Source organism: Corapipo altera, unplaced genomic scaffold, assembly GCF_003945725.1.
Source record: "Corapipo altera isolate COAL_440 unplaced genomic scaffold, ASM394572v1 301, whole genome shotgun sequence".
NCBI classification, from domain to species: Eukaryota; Metazoa; Chordata; class Aves; order Passeriformes; family Pipridae; genus Corapipo; species Corapipo altera.
This window is the reverse complement of record NW_020884926.1, coordinates 4,179,986-4,201,589: the sequence shown is the minus strand read 5'-3', so window position 1 is coordinate 4,201,589 and position 21,604 is coordinate 4,179,986. Positions and strand designations below refer to the sequence as shown.

At 51.5% G+C, this 21,604-nt stretch overlaps 1 protein-coding gene across 5 annotated transcripts in view; it reads right to left on the bottom strand.

Moving 5' to 3' along the window:
- Positions 1-8,466: 8,466 nt before the first annotated feature.
- Positions 8,467-21,604, bottom strand: part of DISP3 (dispatched RND transporter family member 3) — a 38,794-nt gene continuing 25,656 nt past the window's right edge. For 3 of the 5 annotated variants that reach the window (XM_027658189.1, XM_027658186.1, XM_027658188.1), the window contains 11 exons: positions 21,327-21,449; positions 20,587-20,723; positions 19,920-20,101; positions 19,338-19,468; positions 19,068-19,246; positions 17,981-18,107; positions 16,978-17,123; positions 16,483-16,642; positions 16,032-16,145; positions 14,886-15,052; positions 13,526-13,888 (listed from right to left, as the gene is read on the bottom strand). In XM_027658189.1, coding sequence (XP_027513990.1) covers positions 13,526-13,888; positions 14,886-15,052; positions 16,032-16,145; positions 16,483-16,642; positions 16,978-17,123; positions 17,981-18,107; positions 19,068-19,246; positions 19,338-19,468; positions 19,920-20,101; positions 20,587-20,723; positions 21,327-21,449 — 1,829 coding nt within the window. Of the gene's footprint in view, positions 13,889-14,885; positions 15,053-16,031; positions 16,146-16,482; positions 16,643-16,977; positions 17,124-17,980; positions 18,108-19,067; positions 19,247-19,337; positions 19,469-19,919; positions 20,102-20,586; positions 20,724-21,326; positions 21,450-21,604 lie in introns of all 5 variants that reach the window. The other 2 variants (XM_027658187.1, XM_027658190.1) reach the window with 2 other exon arrangements.

The window sequence follows — 21,604 nt, the reverse complement described above, 5'->3', positions numbered from 1 at the left end:
CTACCTCAATTACTCCTGCACACCTACCCCTTCACCGAAAAAACACCCTGCAAGTGCTGCCCCTTGGAATGGCACCTGTGGGAAATCATTAACCCACTAATTTGAAATCAATTTAAAGTCCATTTGCCTAATGACATGAGCACTGTAAATTATCTATAAATTGTTAATTTATGAGAAAATGACATCAGAATTTTTGTTTTATTAATTGGCTTTTCCAGATGCAAGTTATTCCTAAAGCTTTATAATCCATGTCTCTTGGTGAGCAAACATTAAAACCTGCTTAATAAGACAACTTTTATGCCAAGAAAAAGAGTAAAATGAGTAAACCAGCTCTTGTGAGCACTTCAGTATAAGGGTTTATGCATTCATCCTAGCAATTAGAGAAGGAGAAGTCATAGGGAGATTGAAAAAAAGGTCCTTTGAGTGTCTGTTCACGTTCGTGAACAAAATTGGTTCCAACCACATTTGCATTTTTCAGAAGCAAAATTCCTCCGAGTGCAGAAACCAACAGCAGCCCAGGTCACCTCTCCCATCATCCTCGTGCCTCCTTGGCAAGGGCTCAGCCAGGCACAGGCTGAGCTGGGAACCCACCTCTCAGCAAATATTTGAGTGACTGACTCACTGGCCAAAGCATTTGCAGAAAATGATTGTCAGAGCCTGTGTCCAGGGATTTCTTTGCTGTGTGATTTCTTTGCGGAGTGATTTCTTTGCTGATATGGTGGTATTGGAGACTAACTTTTCCTACCTATTCCTAGTGCAGGAGGGCAGAGACCTTCTTCAGATTATTTTCATGTTATTCCATGTACTCAGCTCCACAAAAGTTACGTATCTCATCACTTAACTCCTGTTTCAATCTCTGGCTCCAGCTGGATCTCTATCCTTCATGTCCCATGCCATTCTCCAGGTCCTGAATTTCCCTCCTACCCCAGACAGCTGCTTGGGCACTGCTCGCACACCATCCACAGCCACCCACAGGAATCAAGTCCATGTGATTTCTCTACCCCATGGTAACCAGGCAACAGGGCTGTAATTTTCAAATATTGATATTTACCCACAAAAATAACCAGTGCAAAGAAATCAGGGGTTTGACTGACCCAAAGAGCAAATGCACCCGAGGAACCTGCAGCTTGGTCCCAGACATTCCCTGGGCATGGATCCACTGCACAGGAATTGCTTGGTCCCAGCACTCATCTTTACTGAACAGTCAGAAATAAAATCTCCAGATGCACAGTGACCTTGACAAGAACAAAAGAAGGGAGCATAATGATTTCAGCTGCAGTCTGATGTCCAGCAAATCTTTCAGCGCTGGGTTTTCCGATTTCAGTACGATTTTAAGGGAAAAGACAGTTACAGGAGCGAGGTAATGGGAGCTCAGCAGAGCCAGCAGGAAGACACCCATGCAGCAGGGAGAGGCACTGCTCAGCAGTGCTTCAGAGCCCCAGTTTCCACTTGGGAAGAAAGACAAAGCCACAGGGTCTTCCCCAGATGTGTCCAGCGGTGGCTTGCAGGTCACCAGGCCAGGTTGCTTTCAGCTGTGTCTGGAGAAAGGCAAGGGAGCCCCAGAGCTGACAGCACCACTGCTCATTCCACCACGGTGCACACACACGTGGAGGAAGCCAGCTCCACTCACTCTCTTCCTGACCTCTTTAGGACTTGATCCCAAAATCCCCCCAACCAGCACAAATGCCCTCAAGAGCACCTGTGTGCACAGAAATGAAAGCTCCATGCAGGGACCAGCCACCCTGCACTCCAGCAGCAGCCAGCACGCACAGACAGCTCCTTTTTTTTGCCAAAATAGAAAGCTGCAGTCTCAAAGCTTTCCCTCTTCCATTAATGCTCTATTTAAGTTAGTCTTTGAATCTGTCTGGATTACAAACCCATCCTCTCTCAGCAAACCCCGTTCCCAGACAGCCCTCCCCTCCCCTCTGCTAAGTAGATACTAAATATAAATATATACCCTGGAGAATGTGTTGGGAAAAAGAGGACTGGGATTTTTAAAAAAGCTTCCCCATCCTTCATCTACTCTACAAACACACAGACCAAAACAGAGGGCTGCTTTGTTGTTTGTTTTCAGGGTTCCCAACCGAGAGCTCATCCCTGCACCGCCATTCATCACCACGGCTCCTGCTGCACAGTGAAATGCTGGGAATGCCCTTCCTCAGGGATCCACTAAGCCCCTCTGCTGCTCTCCTCCAGCAGATCCCAGCCGTGGCCGGGCAGGGCAGGTGATGAATACAAGCGAGTTGAAAGAAGAGCTGCCAGATGAATGCTGGCCCTATTCCCCAATCCCCTAGTGAAACCAATCCAGTCGGAAGAATTCCTGCCTGCTGATATGCTAATAGTTTAAATGAGCTTTAATTGGTTTCCCAACACTGCCCGTGCCACTCAGACACCCGCCCCAGCCCTCAGTGCTGTCAGCCCTGCTGTGCCACACCTGCACCACCACCCAAACAGAGGAGATGCTGCTTCCCATGGGGCTCTTCTGCTTGTCCCACTTGTGCTCCGAACGTATTTATTCTGGAGTGAAATCGCAGCGCTGCCTGTTCTGATCATTTCACAGCTCCCATTTAAAAAAAAACACCCTTAGGGTGGGGGAGAGCCGATAAGAAAAATGCAGGTCCTTGTGCTGTCTGCTCTTGGAAGCAGCGGGGAAGGGTGCGTGGGTGAAGGTACGTGCAGAGATCAGTGAGTCACACCCCACCCTTAGCCAGCAGCTCTCCCCCCTCTGCAGCTCCTGCTGAGCCCGGTCCAAGAGCCCAGCAGAGTCTCTGCAGTTGTGGGTAATGTACCTGCACAGGCTTGAGCTTGGCTGCTGCAGCTGCACAGACCCAGAGGTGGCTGATCAGACTCACTCACCTCTGTCCGTCAAACAGAATTCCTCCAATTTTGTGCTGGCACTAAACGAGCATTTCATTTGTTCCAGCTTTCTGCTCAGAGAGGCTGTGGCTTACAGTCCTCCATGCAGGTCACTCGAAGCAGCAGGGTGATGTGCCTGGCCCTCAGGAGGACCTCGTCCCCACAAAACCATCGTTTTCCTCCATGGCCTTCTGCAGTGCCTTGTTCCCACTCCCCCCTGCTTCGAGCCGTAAGCTCCTACAACAGCACAGCCCTCCTTCTGCTGGATCAAAACAGCACCGGGCAGCCCACACTGCCTCATAATGAGACAACGTTACCAAGGACAAGGGCTCTGCAGCGCTCCCAGGGAAGAAACCAGTTGCCTTTAGCTCTTGCTACATCCCATGTTTTTGACCAGCCACCTTCCCCTCTCTCCCCTCAAATTTTCTCCCCCAGCCACCACACCCCTCCCGGAGCAGAGGGAGCATAACCAATAGCCTGATGCAAAAGCTGTTGCAGATAAGACACCAGAGAACCTCAGTGCTGTCTCTTCCCAGGTACAGTGCAAGGCCCTGCCTAGATCCCCGTGAACAGCCTCAGTTCTATGTTTATTTTTCAGTGTGATCATCAAGCAAGACAGCAAAGTGACTCGTCACCATCCATCACGAGCTTCATTGTTTAGTAATAAGATGTATTGCCCCCTTGCAGCAAAATAACACTCCAGCCAGAGCTCCCATTTGTTATGATCTGGCTGACTGGGACAGCTGTTCACGTCAATGCTGTAAACACTCCGTTTGGAGCAGAGACAGCGAGTTTTAGCTGCTAATAAATGGGACAGGCTGCAGCACACGTGAGGTGAGAGGCTGGTCACCATCCGCCTTCCCCAGCCAGGCTCTTGCAGCAGCTCCAGGTCACGGCTGCAGCCACTGGCCCCCTTCAAACACAGCACAGGGAGCCTGGCTTTGCCTGCTGAGCTGTCCCAGCACCCGGTTAACCCTGCTGGGAGCTGCCACAGCACAGCCATTGGCACAGAGCATCCCCAAAATCCAGCTGTGAGTGGGCAGGGAGGATTTGTTATGAGTCAGCTAGGTAAGGAGCTTTCTCAACTTGAAGGAATGGGCTCAGAGCAGCAGTGCTGGAGGAAAAACTTACTTGTCTCCATGCATCTGGAGGAAGCTGAATCTGTTTTTCTGTAGTTGGCTTTATTAGAAATGGCCCCAGGAGAGCAGACAGCAGAGAGGCTTTCTGGAGAGCACTGGGGGTTCTTCTCTGGTAGCACACGGTGGTAACCTGCAGAGGACAAAATCAGTGCTTAGTTGGGGGTCTCTGACCTGGCCTTAGTGCTTTCCAGGGTTAAGGCATGCTCTTCTCTCAGGTTTATCACCAGGCTGCTCAGCCATAAAGCTCCAGAGCAGCAAAGGCCCAGCAAACCTGAACCTCTGGCAGCAGCTGGAAGATGGTAACTGCATGTTGGAGGGTGAGATCTGTCACCACACCAGGTGCCTAAACGCGCACTGGGGGAGTTCAGAGTGTGATTTCTCTCCCCATGTAAAATCCAGGCCCCAAGGAAACAGCAGCCTTCCCATATTCCCAGTGCCAAGAGCCCTGGGACACAGCAAGGGTGCTACACAAGAGCCAGCTCAGCAAGGGCAGAGCCTCTGCAGGGCAGCCCTAGATGATGCACAGGAGCCTTCCAGCAGCATCCAGCAGCACATTTCACTGAGGTCACAGCCTCACACATTAGACACAGATGTCACTTCCATTTTTACATCAGGAAAAATAAAGCTTCAAGACATACAGACACAAACCACTCATGACATCTCATGCTTTATCGTCACTGTCATTCCAGGCATTCACAACAGCCTGGGTTTGTCCTTTGGCTCCCTTACAGCAGCTCCTTTGAGAGATACATGACAGTGGGGGCAGAGGGCAAGTCTGCTTATTCACACCTATGTTTCTGACAAACTAGAACCCTCAGGAAGACTGCAAGGGTTAAAAAAAAAAACAAACTTAAGAAATCAGCCACCAGCCTCTGCAGCAGTTGACCCCCAAAGAACATACGTAGGAGCACTGTGCAGAGCTAGCTCAATAGCACTTGAAAGCAAAATAAAAAGCTGGTCTAGCTTTCCCAGAATTCAGCCAGCCCCCCAGACTGTTTCAGCTGTCTGCAAGCAGTGCTGTGTCTCTGTGCCAGAGGACATAGACTGAGTCTGAAGACAGAATAGGTAAAAGCAGCAAATATGACCCAAGCAGCACATCTCCCCTACCTCCCCTTGAGAAGTCTGGCAGCTTAAGGAGTTTCTCTTGTGAGAAGCTTCCCCCTCTCCAAGCAAAGAGCTGGAAAGAAAATCCCACAGGCAGCACTTCTTGGGCTGCCTCTCATTTAGGAAACAACCACGGGTCCAGGTGACACTCAAGGCAATGAACCATCACTCCTCACCCTCCTGTGACAAAACTACCTTATCCATCAAACACAAACCTCTTCAAGTGAAGCAGAGCAGCCGTGGCAGGCGGCTGCAAACTCATCATGCTCTTGAATGCCACCAAGGGGCAGCTCGTGCCTCTCATCTCTGCCCTGAGCATGGAGCTGTTCTGACAGGCAGTGCTCAACGCCGAGACAACAAACTTTTTCCACACTCAGACAACCATTTGTGGGCAATTACCTCTGCACAGCTGTTTAAAAAGCTCCCCCCGAGTTTGCCCTGGCCCACTCTCAGGGTTCAGCCTGGTTAGAGAAATAATCTCAGAGCACCTCATTTCACATGGGAGGTTCCTAATCACCCAACACCCATCACGCTCCAAGGAGGCTGCAGAGCTCCCTGGTGTCAGTGAATGAGACATCAGTGCCCACACCTGTAGATAGGATGAGCCCAACGCAGAGCACAAGCTGCTTGTCTTCCTGCCAAACCCGGGCAAGCCCCAATGCTCTCAGTGCCACTTTTCAGCTGAGCCTTCAGTGACTGGGGGTCCTCACCCCCACCCTCATCCTGGGACTGCAAGGCTGGCACATCTTCCACTGGAAGAGGACATGACCTGTCCTCCCTGCCCATGTACCCAAAGCAGCACCACAGCCCTTGCTCTCAGACTTACCCCCTCTTGGCTATCCACACCTCCTTCCTGCCCAAAGTCACCCCTCACTGCTGCCTCACAACCTCCTTTTCCACAAGCAGAACCTTCCATGTTTAAGGCAGGCTGTGATTCAGGCAGGCAGTAGAAATGTGTTTGTAATTTAATTTAGCCTCCTCCACGTCCCACCACCAGGGGCTGGTGCCAGCTGCTGCTTTCCAGCCCAGCCATGGCTGGATTTACACTGCCAGCTTAATCCAGACTGATGCACACACAACCCCAGCCGGCAAAGCAGCTTCTCTGCTTCAAATCTGGGGTTGAAACCAAATCTGGGGTCTTTGGCAATCTCTCTCACCCCAGCTCAAGCCACTTCAGGCTTTACTTCTATCCAGGCTCCTTCACTGCTTTTCTCCCTGTCAAAACACCCATCATGGTGCTACAAGGTTCTGTCTCCCTGCCTGCTGCAGTCAATAAACTTGCTCTAACTTGAGAAAAAAAAAAAAGGTAACAAGAAATAGGCATTGTGGGTCAACGCACAGAAAAACGTGAGCCACAAACCTCCCAAGTACCCACTGTTTTGGGCTCACCTGAGCTCCTGCCCTGGCTTACAGAAAGGAGAGCATGACACCCAGCCTCTCTGGCTTTTGCTCATCATCATCCTCAGGGTTTGGGGAGCACATAAGAACTGAATAAACAGCCAACAAGGATAAAAAAAGAGCATCCCTGAGGCACTGCTCCCCACGGGGCTGCCAGAGCTCTGGAGGAGCCACGAAGATGTGTCATCTGCAGGGTGACAAATTACCAGGGAAGGCAAGAGGGTGAGTCATCCTCTTTGACTGACCCCTGTGTCAGCTGTCAGAATGGTCAGGCTGTTCCCGAGCTACTCAGAAATGGATAACGAGCCATGTGGGGCTCTCAGGAACCAGCTGGGGGCCAAGCTCAATGCAGGGCAATGCCCTCATAGGCACCGTCTGAGAGAGAGGGGGAGGCACCGAGCACAGCAGGGGGGAGAAAAACACCAAGGAGTAAAAAGAAATAAAACCCCAAAAATATTCTTCTTTCTTCCTTTTTTTTTTTCCTGTCAGCACGGCCGAGTCAGGTAAGGTTTAAAAGCTCCCTGTTTCTGTGCCAAGCCACCTGCAGTGGGGTTGGTTTTGGGATGGGAAGGAGCCTGTGTGAGAAGGGGCACAGGGAGCACAGGTAGAGCCCTCAAATGCTGCTGTGGAGGTAATGGAGACCTCGCTGTGCCAGGGGCTGACAGAAGACCAAGGGGAATTTGCTGTGTGCGATGAAGACTTCACACCAGACTCGGTCACCTGGGGGGAGAGATGGGGCTCTGCCAAATGGCAGGCAGCAGGTTTTGGAGTGTGGACCATCAGCATTAGCACAGGGGCTGAGCCAGCAGCCTGCATGGACAGGCTCCTGCAGATGGAAACACAATTCCTTCCCTCCTCTGCCAGCTTGAAATGAATAGCAAGCAGCTGTCACCCTGTGTAATCCCTCCTCCCAGCCCCTTCCCCTGTCCCAAACCCTTCCTCAGCCCAGCAGCCGTTTTCTGAGGAGCCATGGAAACTGTCCATCTCTGCCTGTGCCTGCAGCTGTCCCACCCCTTTCCTGTGCCCCCATCCCCACATTTGGCAGACCTGGGCACTCACCAGGTGGTCCTTCAGTCCTGCAAAGGGGAACCTGTGCCTCCTCTGTGGTCCACAGCCCGCACACAACTCCCTGCCCGTGTGCCAGGGAGTGCCTGTCACACCCGCTCTTGGGGCAAAGGGTGAATTCGTAGCCAAAACCAACTCCCTTCCAGGCTTTCCTGGCGATTTCCCAACGGCAAGGTTGAGCATAAACCCTCCCCTACCGGCAACCTCCAACTTCTCATTAAAGGGAACACATTCCTCCTTCCTGTGGGTACTGATCTGAGCCTTCCTGGTATTTATTAACAGAGGTTTCATCAGAAACTTTGGCCTCACTGAAGAAGTGAGGGCTGGAAATCAAGGGAGGTTTGTGCTGTCAGTGCTGTCCTTCCCAGCAGCGTTGTACCTGGGTGCCCTGTGGGCACATCCATACGAGGGGGTGCAGGGCTCCTGGGAGGTGCAGGACAGCCCTTTGGTGCTGCAGCATGGAGAGAAACCACGACCAGAAGTTCTTGCCAGGCACGATGTGCTTTGAGAAGCTGCAGTGCTGCAGGAGCAGGCAGGTGAATCCCCTTCTCATGGAGTCAGCACAGGACAATCTTCATGCTCTGGAAGAAGCACAGCATGGAGTGGAGGAGTAAAAAGGCTCCACAAACCTTGGCTAATGCTCCTGCTTGATCCAATCCTCTTGCAGACCTGTGTGGGATCCTGAGCTGCCTTTTCCAGACTGCCAGCTCTTCTGGATGTGATAAATTGGCTTCAAGAGTCTCGATTTCAGCAGTAGGAGCAGCCAATCTTGTGCCTGTTGGGAACTGGTTCTGTGGCCTCCTTCCCACTGCCTTCCTCACACCCAGCACAGATACTGCCAGTGCCACTCTGGCTGTCACTGCATGAACAGCAATGTGGGGACGAGTGAGGGATCCAAACGTGAGAATGTCAAAATCTTTTATTTACAACAGTCTCCAAAAATCAAGGAACACTGAAAATAGTGAGGGTAGGAGACGACTTACAAAAGGAACACGCGTACATCAGGAATTGTGCTACATCACTCTGAGGACTGACACTCTAAGGTCTGCACACGACGTGGTGAAACGGCAGTGCCCTCCCTCCCTCTGTCCTTGGGGTGCTCACGCCTCTTCTCCCCTTGGATTTTGGACCGTCCTCCCTCCCATTTGTTCTGCTGGCCCCTGGAAACCTTTCTGCTCATCCTCTTGTTGCTCTGGTCCTGGCCATTGCCCCCCCCCCTTCCCTCCCCTGCCCAAAGGAGGAGTGGAGAGGAGAAAGCCAAACAACTCTGTCCTCAGGATGGAGACAGGCCTTGAAAGCCTGTTAGCTCTGGGACCCTGGATGCTAAGCCAGGGTAGAGCAGTTAGCAGAGGCCTTTGAAAAATCTCTGAACTATAGCCTGTGTGCTATCTAGGGTGAGCAGTGATTTCAGAAGAAGTAACCAAGAGACTGTGAATTTGTCTTCCCTGGCTGCAAATCAATCTGCACAGTGGACAGTGTGGGAGGATTTATATGTGTCATGGGGTTAAATAAAAAGCCTTTTGTAACCTTGCAGGAGGGCAGGCTGCTCTGGTATGAAAATTCAGTGCAGGACAAGCTAAAAGAATTAGACACTGTGACATAAAGCAACATCCCAGTTTGCTCCAGCAGAGACAAAGCCAGGGTCTCTGGAGAACCATTGCATCCAGACTACTGTGTCAGTGGTCCCAGTAGCTCTCTAAACATGCCACGTGTCCTTCTCCTTCGTGATATTTCTCAGGCTGCCTTTGCTCTAACATAGTTTCAGATCCAGCAGGGATTGAGAAACACAGCCCAGCTCAGCCACTGATCCCTTTCAGAATCTGCAGCCTTGGCAGTTGCTGAGTTCAGTGGCCAAACCTGATGGCCCAGTTGCCCAAACTCTCGAGAGGCACCACAACATAAAGAAACAAACAGAGCGAGGAGTCCTGGGTCTGTTCCTTCCTCTGACACTGATCTTTGCACATCACAGCAGCTCTGTTCCACCTTGCTCCAAAGTTGATGTGGACATGGCTGTTGAGAGCAGGGACTCTCTCCCCGAGTGTCCACAGCCACAAGGAGCCCTGAACTCATTCAGCAGTTCCACTGAAGATAAAGAGCAGCCACACCAGCTCTGTGCATGAGTCACAGAGCTTCAGCACTGGAGAGAGAACTCCTGGGCAGGACAGGACCTGCTCTGTTCTGCAGGAGACTGCACTGACCCCCCTCCTGAAACATTAACTTTTCAGAGTTTAACCCTCAAAACACAATTTACTACAAATAAAGGAGTGGGCAGTTGACAGTCACATTCCTCTGCCATGTGCTCTAACTGAGAACTCAGGTATGGTTCCTTTTAATTGCAGCAAGATTGTTTTGAAATGGAAAATCAGAGCATCCTCTTCCAAGTAGGGCTGGTCTGATGCATTCTACTGTTTAAAAACATCAAAACTGACAGGTTTGTGTGAAGCAGTTTAACTCCCTGGCTTCCTCTGTCTGAGAAATTTTCCCTGAGACTTCTCCATCCGCTTTCAGTCCAGACTCTGTGAGCACCTTAGGCATGAGCTGCTACCACGGAGCAGACTGAACCTTGCTCAGCAAGACAAGGGGGCCCAAGAGATGGTCTGGGAAACAGGGGAGTCATCAGAGGAAGAAGATAGGCAGAAATGTGGGAGGAATCGATTTAGGCTGAGCATCTGCTCCTGGAACAGTACCAGACAGGTGAGGCCTTGTTTTTTATTGCTACAAGCATCTGCCTCAGAGCACCAATTCCCAGTAGGGCTGTCAGTCCCACCTCCACATTTGCTCAGATAAAGCCATCCCTTTTCTTACCTCTATAATTTTATGGATATTTTGTAATGACAGGGAGGACACTGCCTATGTGGAGATGGATGTATACATCTGCTCCTGATTTATCGTCTCCACAGACGCTTGGGAAGATCTGGATGTTGTAAGTGTTTTGGGGGAGGCTGGGCCCCACCTCTAAGCCTCTTTCACTCCACTGCATGTGGAGAAAGCACCAGCCACCCTGACCACAGAGGTGTGCAGAGGGAAGTGGTGATGGGGCAAATGACTAGTTAGGTCTTAAGACAAGTGTCATGACTGTGTTTAGTCACTACCAACATCCAATGAGTCCTTGCAGTGAAAAACGTCACCTAAGATCACCTCCTGACTTTTCTGCCATCCTGCTACAACCTGGTGTAAGCTCCTCTTCCTCTCCTTGCCTCAGTTTCCTTGCTGGAGAGGCACAACCTCCTCAGTATGCCTTTGTGAACCATCTGCTGCAGCTCTGCACTTATCTCGGTGTCTCCTGCTCCTTTCTGAGTAATTCCAGCCATTGCTTTCCCAGTATCACCTTGAACAATCAAGGGCAAGGTGATGCCCTGCTCCTGCCAGTGCCAGCCAGCCCTTCTGCACGGAGGGAGCTGGGCTGGCCAGAGAGGAGGAGGCAAAATCAGAGCTTGTCCTTTTCCCTGCCTGCTCCAGAAAACAGGATGGATCCTGTCATGTGCCAAGAACTCTGTTATTTTCGTCTGCAGATCAGACACTGCCAGATCAGACCCAGGAGACATAAAAGGTTTCCCACTACTTTGAAATTAATCTTTGCCTTCCAAGAGTGGCTGAGTGAATGTTCCCAGCATGGTGTGTCCAGAGTCCTGCTGGAGGTGGGGGGCTTATGTAGCCTCTTTATAGTGAGCATAAATGTAGGACACCAGGGGCTGAAATGAGCTTTCAACTTTGCAGGATTCAAAGCATATCTATGCCTTGTCCTAAAGGCCTTTCAAGTTTCTTCATGCTCATAGAAGGAGGAACTTCCTCTAAGGGTGCCCTCAGCACCTTATTCTCTTCTCTGGTGACCTGGAAATATCCAGCAGCTTTAATCACCCCAATAAGGTTGAAGTCTTTGCCAAGTTCAAGTCAGGCCACCAGCCAGAGCATCCTTGGCAGCAGCTGCAGAGATACCTCGCTCTCCCCTGCAGCACCTACACAGCCACATGTGTCCCAGGGGGCTGTGTGTCATCAGCACCCTGCCCTCTCTGCTCACTGCCACTCAGGAGTACTCAGGGCACCACCAGGAGTTAAACCTGGAGCCCAGATGTAGGGAAAAGCATGGCTTACAGGTCAAGGATTGGGCTGGACTCTGCACAGCAGCTGTCAAAGCAGCACAGCTTAAGCACAGTCAAAAATCCTTCCCAGAACCATTTATTCATGGGCATGGGGTTCATTATGCAGGAGCTGGTGCAGATCAGAGGTAGGTGCCAGGGAACATTTAACACTTTGCAGTAAGGGGTGACTCAGCTGCACCATGGGATAGTGAGGAGAAACCAGGTCTGCTCTGCTCACGCTCTCACCAACCTCACTGCCTGCAGCAGGATTGCTCTGGCAATCTCTGGCTTCCCCCTGGAATCAACAAAAGTCCTGTCCTGTCACTCCTCTCTCCAGCTGACGCCTTGGGGAACCTACTTTAGAAGAAAGCATTTGACCCAGTTCCCCAGAGGTGACATGATGTGAAGGTGTAAGATAAGCAGGGATCAGAGCAGGGATGCACTGAGCCAAGCAGAAGCAGCTGCTGGTCTCTCAAGCAGCACAGGCCCCAAAACTTGGCTGGAAATGAGGATGGGCTTCCTGGAATTTTCATCTTAAGAAGGGGGTTTGATCCAGACAGAGAACACAAAACCACCAGGGACATGGAGTCTGCAAAGAAATGGAGTCAGGCTCCTTCCTGGCCACGTCCCTCTATTGGTATCCCTGTAGATAATGGTTAATGTATCTCCCTGTGGGCCCGACCCTTCCCTTCTGCCGAGGACCAGCTGTGCTGCATATCAATGCACACTTAGCTATTTCAATTTTTAAAATATGATAGAATCAGTGATGCTTAAAATGTACTTGTTAATGGCACCAGTTTGCGATTTCATTTTACTTTAATATAAACCATCTGCTCGGAGCAGGCGGCAGCTGCAGCTCCTCTGCCCTTGTGTCCCCACACAGGAGGGTGTCTCTGAGCTGCCACAGAGGATGCTGTGCATGGCACCAGGTATGGGCTCCACCTGGGTAACCCAGGGGTTCCCTGGTCCTCAGAGTAAGAGCTGACTGCAGTGACCAAAGGGCTGTTTCCTCTCTACCATGAAGGGCAGAGGCAGTGACTGGTGAGGTGACCAGGAGGGACTGGGCATTGATGTTGCCTTGGCCTCACTACTGAGAGGAGGGAGGGGAGGGCAGGCTGTTGATGGCTGTTCACAGACCCAAGAGACTCCAGCAAAAGGTGCCCTGTCCCCTCAGAAAGAAGGGGAAAGCCATGTGTCCCAAGGCCCTCCCTGAATGATGAAAGAAGGTGGTGCCACCCAGCACCTCTAGTTTGGATCCCACAATGACACCCATGAGAGCTCCTGTGCAGTGAGTCTGGCTTGAGTACAGGTAAAGGACCAGATAATGCTGTTCTCCAGGCCTTTCCAACAGCTCACTGCTGTTCTTGAAGGCTCAGGGAGAGAGGCACAGGCTTGGAGTGGGGGTAGGACATCACCTCAAGAGCCATCATTGCAATGCTGACCCTGGACAAGGGAAGGAAAGAGTCAGAGGGAAGTGTTTTTTAAAGGATCAGATGGCCTTCCCAACTTTTCCCCTTTTAGCTTTGCGGTTCCAGAAAGCTCTGTTGGTTTAAAAAAAAAAAAAAAAAATAAAAAAGAACAAGATAAGAGAAAAAGAAAAGCAGAAAGAAAACTGAGAGAAGGAGACCTCTTCCCCTCCTACTCACGGGCTGAGGTATTCCCTGGGCAGCCCTCACTGTCCGTCATCCATCCGTCACTACCCAAAATAAATACAAGTTTAGAGCAAAACTCATTAGAAAATAAAGTGCATCTGGAGTTGAAAAACTTCTGGGGAAAAAAAAGGGGATTTTTTTCCTCTTTTGTTTTCTTTACAAAAAATATCCTTTAAAAAGAAAAGAAAAAAAGAAAGGGAGAGCAAGAGGACAGAGGCTCCCGGCCTGGGTTCTACAGGGCTGTCCCGTTGGGGAGAGGGATCTTAAACCCGCTCTTGAGCAGGGCGAGGCAGACGCAGAGGCCCAGCAGGCCGGCCAGGAGCACCCCCAGCACGGCCTTGAGGCAGGAAGTCCTGCTGCGGGTGAAGGTGCCGGGGCCCATGATGCTGAGCAGGGCCGTGCTCACAGTCAGTGTGTACACGATGGACACCCCCGTGTTGAGGGCCACGATCTTCCCGAACTTGGCGAAGGGGGCGATGATGCAGAAGAAGAGTGGGACGGTGGCGATGACGGTGGTGACGGCGCTGGACACGATGGCCACCCCCACGTGCCGCGCGGCCTCCACGGTCCTCCACTGCCGGCACGCCCGGGGGTCCTGTGGGGAGGGAGAGTGGTGTGAGGGCACAGCAACACGGGGCTGCACTCACAGTTTAGGCTTTGAATCACAGGATCAGCTAGGCTGGAAAAGACCTCTGAGGTCATCGAGTCCAACCTTTGACCCGACACCGCCTTGTCAACTCAACCATGGCACCAACACCAAGTGCCAGATCCAGGCTCTGCTTAAACACCTCCAGGGATGGTGACTCCACCACCTCCCTGGGCAGCCCATTCCAGAGTCTGATCACTCTCTCTGTAAAGAATTTCTTCCTCATGTCCAACCTAAACCTCCCCTGGCAGAGCTTAAGACTGTGCCCTCTTGTCCTACTGCTGGTTCCCTGGGAGAAGAGCCCGACCCCCGCCTGGCTCCCCCCTCCTGTCAGGGAGTTGTAGAGGTGGCTTAGCTCATGAAATCCCAGTCCACGACAGTTCATTCAGTCTCTGAGCCCACTGGACAAACAGCCACGGGGTTGTTTGTCAACAATTCAGCAAAGCCTGTTGGATTTTGTGCCTCCTTTGCACCACATCAGGCTGGCTGCTGGGCCTGCACAACACAGGTGCTGCGTGCAGGCACGAGACCTGGCATCAGGGATCCCAAGCTTTTGTGTGGTCTCCATCTTCCTGAAGAGACAAAGCTGTTAAGGAGGCCATAAAAAAGCTGGAGGTCCAGCACAGCACAGGAAAGCAATTTGCAGAGGTTATAGAAGGAGTGTAGGGCTGTTCCAGCACAGACTGTCTTCACTTGGACATGAAAAGGGGTTGCTTTGGGCACAGCTGTGGCCAGCAAGAAAGGGACCCTCAGCTGGGTTTACTGTACTCAGGCACACAATCTCACAGTCTGAGCAGTTGGCTGGACAAGCAGCAAACACCCCCGGGGTGCTGTGAGGGTGGTGGGACATGTCCCCCCTTGCCTGTCATGGGTCCTGCATCCCGGGCAAGTGGCACAGAGGGCACGAGAGGAACCAAGGCAAGGCTCTAGGAAGAGCAGAACTCACCTCTGCCTGGTGCAGTGGCAGGTTCTCCCCTGCCAGCAGGTAGCCCTCCACCAAGTGCACACAGTAATCCACAGAGGAGCCAACGAGGATGGAGAGGGAAATGGCCTCCACAGCTCCCATTTCCCAGCCGGACCAGTACATGATGGTCACCACCAAGCAGACGACCCCTGTGTGAAGAAGGTGATGTCAGGCAAATGTCAAGGACTCCAGGACTGCTGCCCAAGCCCACTGATACCAGTCAATCCCTGGGGAGTTTGGGATTGTATCCCTGCAGCTCTGCGTGCCGGCCAGAGTCCTGTGCACACTCACTTCTGCCCCAGAGGAAAACACTTCCCTCACCTTCCCTTGCCACAGGGATCATTCCATAAGGCAATCAGACCTGCTGGGGCTAGTGGAGCACCCAGATAAATCAGATTGATGCCAATCTAGACTAATTCTTGCTAAATGAATCCAAGCCCAGGCAGGCATGTGTGCGTGCACAGGTACTACAGGGAAATTAACCCCTTGTTTTGCTTGCTGGAGTTACATACATTGTTACTTTTTTAAAGGTAAGAGTGGTGTTTGTTTGTGAGTCATGTGTGGGAGAGTAAGTGGTTTCAAAATGATAGATTTGATTTTTAAACTGAGAAGTTTAGCAACACACTTAGACCACAATGTCGCCAAATCACCAGTCAGGGAGAGGGAACTATTTACAAATTTGCTTCAAATACTAACAAAACTACTAAAATATTCAGCTTTTAACATCTCCCACTGCTTGGAAACAGCAGCCATGGTGCAGATTCTTGGGAAGTAATGCAATTGTTATTCAAAGCATGTGGGACTTAATCACATTATTATACATAACAGGCAGGGATGGCATTTGTGTAGCTAAAACCCTTATTTAAACAAATAGAAAGGATTGTGTAGATAAAACACACTGGGAATTAGGCACACAAATCTACTTTCCCAGTGAGGTTCCTGTGCATTTGTTGAGAGTTTCTTCTGTTCACTTAGCAAGTCCATTCTCCAGGAGTGACTCCTGGAAAGCCAGAAGGGTTTACACAGCGTAGGAGCAATTCACTTCAAGTCACCTGAGACTCAGCAGTGCCACAATGCACCAACTGCAGACTGAGTGAAAGCCTGGCACATTGGAATTGGCATTTTTACCTAAGATGCTGAGCAGCACTGGCAGCAGGAGGAGGATGTGTGTGGTGAACACGGCCACTGCAGCCACACAGATGACCAGAGAGAGGACAAGACCATACAGGGCACTCTGCACTCCTGGAAGAGAAGAGCCAGCTGTTTGGATCCTGGAAGGTGACAGCTGCATGAGAAAGGCACCATGTCCCTGCTGGCAAGGGACCCACACTGGGGGAGATGGGAGAGGAGAGAATGAGAGTGGAAAGAAGGTTATCAGCTTCCTGGATCTCACATCAGCAGGACTGATTTTCCTGGGCTCTGACTAGGATTTTGACAGTACACATTGCTTGGGGCAGGAACAGGCTTTAGGATTCTGCACACTGAAGATATAACCCAGGTCCACCAGATGGGACAGAGTGTGCTGTGAAGATGTATCAGAGAGTGGGTTCCCAGGGAGAGGAACATGGCAGTCACTTGCCTATAATCTCCATGAAAATCTGCTTCCAGTGCTCACAGGTCTGGAAGCCGTGCCGGAGAGCAGAGCCTTCTGGGAAGAGCTGGAGTTGCTGCTGCAGGAATGTCTCCCATTTCAGGTAGTCAGCATAGGTCTGGAAGGACGACTTCCCCTTGTAGGTTGTCTGTAACAAGAAGAACTTGTTACTGGTGCCCTGCTCTTCTTGTGTGGCAAGGGGAGAGGCAGAACAAGCCAGCTGGAGTGGCAGCGCCAGGCAGAACTGGCAGTGGCATCTGCGCAAATCTGCCACCAGCCTTTTGCCTGAGCCAATTGTGGCACAAGCAGCCACTTCTTACAACTTGTGAGTGCAGGTATCTGTCTGCAACAAGGCACAGACACTGATAAACTCTAAGTTATGGCTGCAAATGAAAGTGGCCAGTGCAGAAAAAACAGAGCTAAACCCCCAGAAGTCACAAGATTAAACTGTCACCAGGACAGATGGCGATGCCATGTGCTCACCGATTCAAATGCCATGGAGATCCACTGCACCTTCCCATCCTTCACTCCCACTGCCCCATGAGAGAGCTGTCCAGGCAGCAGGTTTGGCTCTGGGATGTTCTTGCACTCAGGGTGCAACATCTGCAGAAAGGAGGAGATGCTGTAACCTGGAGAGAAAGAAAGAGCAAGGGCTGGAGAGCAGCACAGGGAATGGAAGCACACTGGAGCAAGGGGATAAAAAAAAACAAACCCAAAACCCACCAAACCAAAACCCACAACCAACAACCCAAAAAGAGAACCCCAAGAGGAAGCTGCAGGCCCCATTTGTCAGCTGTTGCTTCCCCTTGCCACTCTGGTTTGCCAAAGCCCTGGAGGTCTCAGCACCAGAGCCCTCAGCTGCTGTATTTTGAAGGGACATTCCATGCCATCAGCACAGGACAGGACACTGCCACTGCTGTCTGTCCCCAGCTGTCAGGAAGTAGCACAAACAGTAAGTGCTGAGGGCTGTCTGCAGGGATTTTTTTCCTGGGATGAGATTGGCTTTTGGCCTGAAGCCAGTATGCACTTCCCAGGCTCATTAAGCCTGGTGACCTCTTTAAGTTGGGAAATCTGGGCACTGGTCAGGTATGCAAAGCCATAGACACAGTAACCTCACTGCAGTGAGATCAGGTGTGATTTGATGGTTACTCAGGAGCTACCAAGAAGATATTTACTGATTCGAAAGATTAAAGTGTATCACGAGCAATACCCACGACTGGAAAGAACAGATGCAATTCTGTTCTTATCTACCTGGATTAAATCCCAAAGAACACACCTTTGTGGTGCTTTTGGTGTTAAAGAGGCCGTTTTTCTTTTTCATGTCCCAAAAAGCACAACCAAGGGCACGTTCTAGAAGGGCCAAGCTGCCTTGGGAAGAAGAGGAGGCAGCAAGCAGCAGCCATCCTCTGTGGTTTGCAGTTTAGGAGCCCAGCTCAAGCAAGCCCTGCTGCAGGCAGAGCCACAGGCAGGAGTTAGTCCAACCTACCTGAGGGCAGGCACTGAGCCCCTCCGGGCTTCACCAGCTCCTCGTTGCTGGCGATGGCTTTGCAGAGGCGGCACAGGTTGCCAATCTCTTTGAAGAGGTCGAAGCTGTCATCGTAGATAACGCTGCCCTTTCACAAGGAGACACAACAACAGGAGCACCACACGTGAGGCACACACTCAGCCACTGGTACGAGGAGGCAGAAGCCAAGTCCTCTCCTGGCTACACAGCCTGGGCCCAGCTTGTACAGACCACAGGAAACCCACCAGACATCTTTGCCTTACCAGATAACCCCAGAAGAAGCTACATGTCCTGCCCACCCCACTAAAGTCAGGTACTACAACAGAAACACATAAATGAACAGCCACCATGCCATGCCCAAAGCCATTAGGGTCTGCCTAAGCAGCAGCTCTGAATCCCTAGAAGTGCCCAGCACAAAACTCCACCTTTCTGCCCATCCCACTGCCTACATTTCTCACTGCCCTTTCCAAAGGGAACAGGCAAAGGCTGATTCTGCACTATGCCCCCAAATCAGAGGGCAGGAGGAACAGCAGAAAGCTGAAGTGCATCAGCCAAGGGACCAGAGCTAAGCATAATTTTCCTGGGGAAAGGCTGTGAATGTGTCAAGGTATCAGATCTGGGAGATAAAGCTGTTCCAAGAAAAGTCACATTTAGTAACCGTTCTCTAGAGTAATTTATTTTTATTCTTTTATGTTAATATCTCATAGCAAGATAAACAATTATAGAAAAACACCAGTTCCCTCAGTCTTGAATTTGAGGTGAGATTTCATACTGAGCTCAAGATGGGTTTATTTCTAAAGTCCTCAGGAAAGCCAGATTTAGACTCAAAATTAGAAGGTTATATATTGCACTCAAAGAGGTTTTCTGAAAAGTCTGAGGTGTTTTCAGTAAGGGCTTCTTGACCTCCATTATTTGTCAATTTGCTAGAACAGAAGTGTACTTTTGGCTCATCACAGCGCTGCCAACTCTGCTCCTCCACCTGTCTGGATGGCTGGGCCACCTGCCTGGGCTGTGGGGATTAACTAGACCCCACCCAGAGGGGCTGTCCCACCCCCCGGGCTGTGTGTACCATGTCTCCGATGACGTGGTTGTCCGGGCGCCTCGTGCGGTTGACGCCCCTGATCCCGAACACCACGAACACCATGGCTCCCGTGTCCACCAGCGGCCGCACCGCCGGCTTCCCACAGCCCGTGTTCATGCACGGGTTGAACCCAGACGTGGCTGACGGCTTCGCCCTGGGTGCTGCTGCTGCCAAACACAAGGATAGGTTGGTTACGTTAGATGGCCAAAGAGCTCCGACTCCCTGGATCTGACAGCCAGGAGGGAATCATCAGCTCACCTTTCTCACTGGGAACGTACAGGATGCCTTTGGTGGGTCCATCTGGGCTCGAGCTGAGCAGGCAGCCCGGGGGTGCCACACACACTCGGCCGTGGTAGGGGGGCTTGTGCGACTGGGCAAAGTACAGCTTCCTGTGCAGCAAAGAAAGTTTGTTAAGGGGGACCAGAGGTAGTGAGGGTGATTTGCCAAAGCATTACGTGGAAACAGGCATTCTCAGGGGCAGAAGGAAAGGGAAAGGTGAGCATCTCCAGGCCTGGATCCCTAGCCTATTGTGTGCTGCCCATGCAGCCCAAGAGTTCAGGTGGGCAAGGACAAGAACTTGATCAGCAACGACAGAACCCAAGATCAGCAACGTCTTTTTGCCACCCAACGAAATCCCCAGTCACAGCCCTGCCCCTGTGAGGCCTTTGGCACGTTGGTGATGCTATGGGCCTGCAGAATGACTGCAGAGATGGGGCACATGTGCAGCAAAGCAAGTTTTGGGGTTACAGATGTCACCAGCTGAGGGCAGGACTGGCACTGGGCATTAGGATCAGCTGTGCTGTCTCTGCTGCCTGGCCAGGAGGGGGTTTGGAAGCTTACCGTGTTCGCTGCTGCTCCTTGGAGGCCACGTAGAAGCTGAAGTCGAACTTCCAGCCCCTCTTGGTGTCACAGGACAAGGTGGTCATCATCCACTTCCTGGGGCTCGTCTGCTTAAGCAGCCCTACTGTGGACACACAAGCTGTCAGCTTCCTGGTGAAGTTACCGAAAGGCACTCTATACACCTAAGCAATGGATTAATGAAAACAGACACTTAACTCCACAGGGTTGCAGCCTGTTGCACATTAGCATCACACACTCCCCTCCTCCCTGAGCGCTGGCACAGCCACACAGATGAGCACTGCAGGCACGACCCCAGCCACCCCCTGGCCCTCCCCTTCCCAGGCTTGGCCAGTGTGTGATGGGGCCCCTCAGCACCCCAAATCCCAGTGGCCTGGGCTGAATGGTGGCTGGCATCTGGTCAGTGACACCCACACTTCTGCTTCCATTGCTGACAGTCACATCACAACAGCGACAGGGGAGTATTGTGGCACTACAGGGCTTAATCTTTAACAATGCCAGGCACAATGCCTTCCTTTCTAGCTACCTTACTGCCATTGTCACCCAGAGCTACCTTGGACCCCCATGGAGAGACAGGAGGAGGCTCTTGTGCTCACCTGCTGAGTGCTGCACTCTTGGTAGAGGGGTCCAACATCCTGGACTGACTCACCTGGAATGAAGGCACCTCCCCGTCTCCCGGTGACACCGTCTGCCAGGGCGCAGGGACACTGGCATTGAGTGAGAATCTGTAGATGGCTGGTCTTCCCTTGCTCCTGGACTTGGAGATGTACACAGTCCCCTGGAGATCTGAAGAAAACAGAGGGCATGAGGGCTGGTGGTACTTCTCAATCAGCAAATCCTACAGATGTGGACAGGGCACAGGAGGGTTCTTCTGGTCTGCTCTCTCCTCTGGGACAGCAGGCACAGCCTCTGCCTTCTGGCAGCACAACACACCTTTCCAAGGCTGCCACAAATATGTCCTGAGCTGCAGTAATTCCTGACAGCTTACTGATTCATGTCATCTCGGGACCTGGCCCAATAACTCTTTCATCCTCAAAATCCCTGCAAAACAGGCTGAATTTACTCTCCCTGTGACCTGCCAACAAGGTTGTGACACAGGCCCAGGATGCAAAAGCTTGGAGTTCCCAGCCCTGTACTCAGATCAGAGAGATCTGTCACTAGACTGTACTGCCACCTGGGTTACAGGACCCTGTCCTGGAGAGCAGGAGGCATTCAGGGGAAGTGGGATTGTAAAGACACCCTTTATATCCAACACTAGGGCTTCAGTGGGGCAGGCTTTGAGGAGAATTATTCCCCATCAGCTATTCAGTGAGCATATGGTTTAGTTTCTACCCGAGTGGATCCTTGGGCCCTGGCCCCAAAGGTGGTCAGTCATCATGCCCCACTCACCTTGCTGCCCTGTATCACTTATGCTGCCTTTGCTTCCCCAGGGTGATCCTGAGCCCCTCTTCCTTTTTTCCAAGGAGGTTCGGATGTTGTTCTGCAAACTGTGGGGCTTTTCCTGAAACAAACCTGTCCCACAAGGTTAGTCAGGGAAGAAAGAGTGAAGGGCATAAGAGACATACCAGCCCTGTGCACACCACAGACTCTGCTGCTGAACTCCAGACCCTGAGAAGGTAACACAGAGCCCCAGCTGGGCACTGACAGGAGAGCAGCACTTATGAATA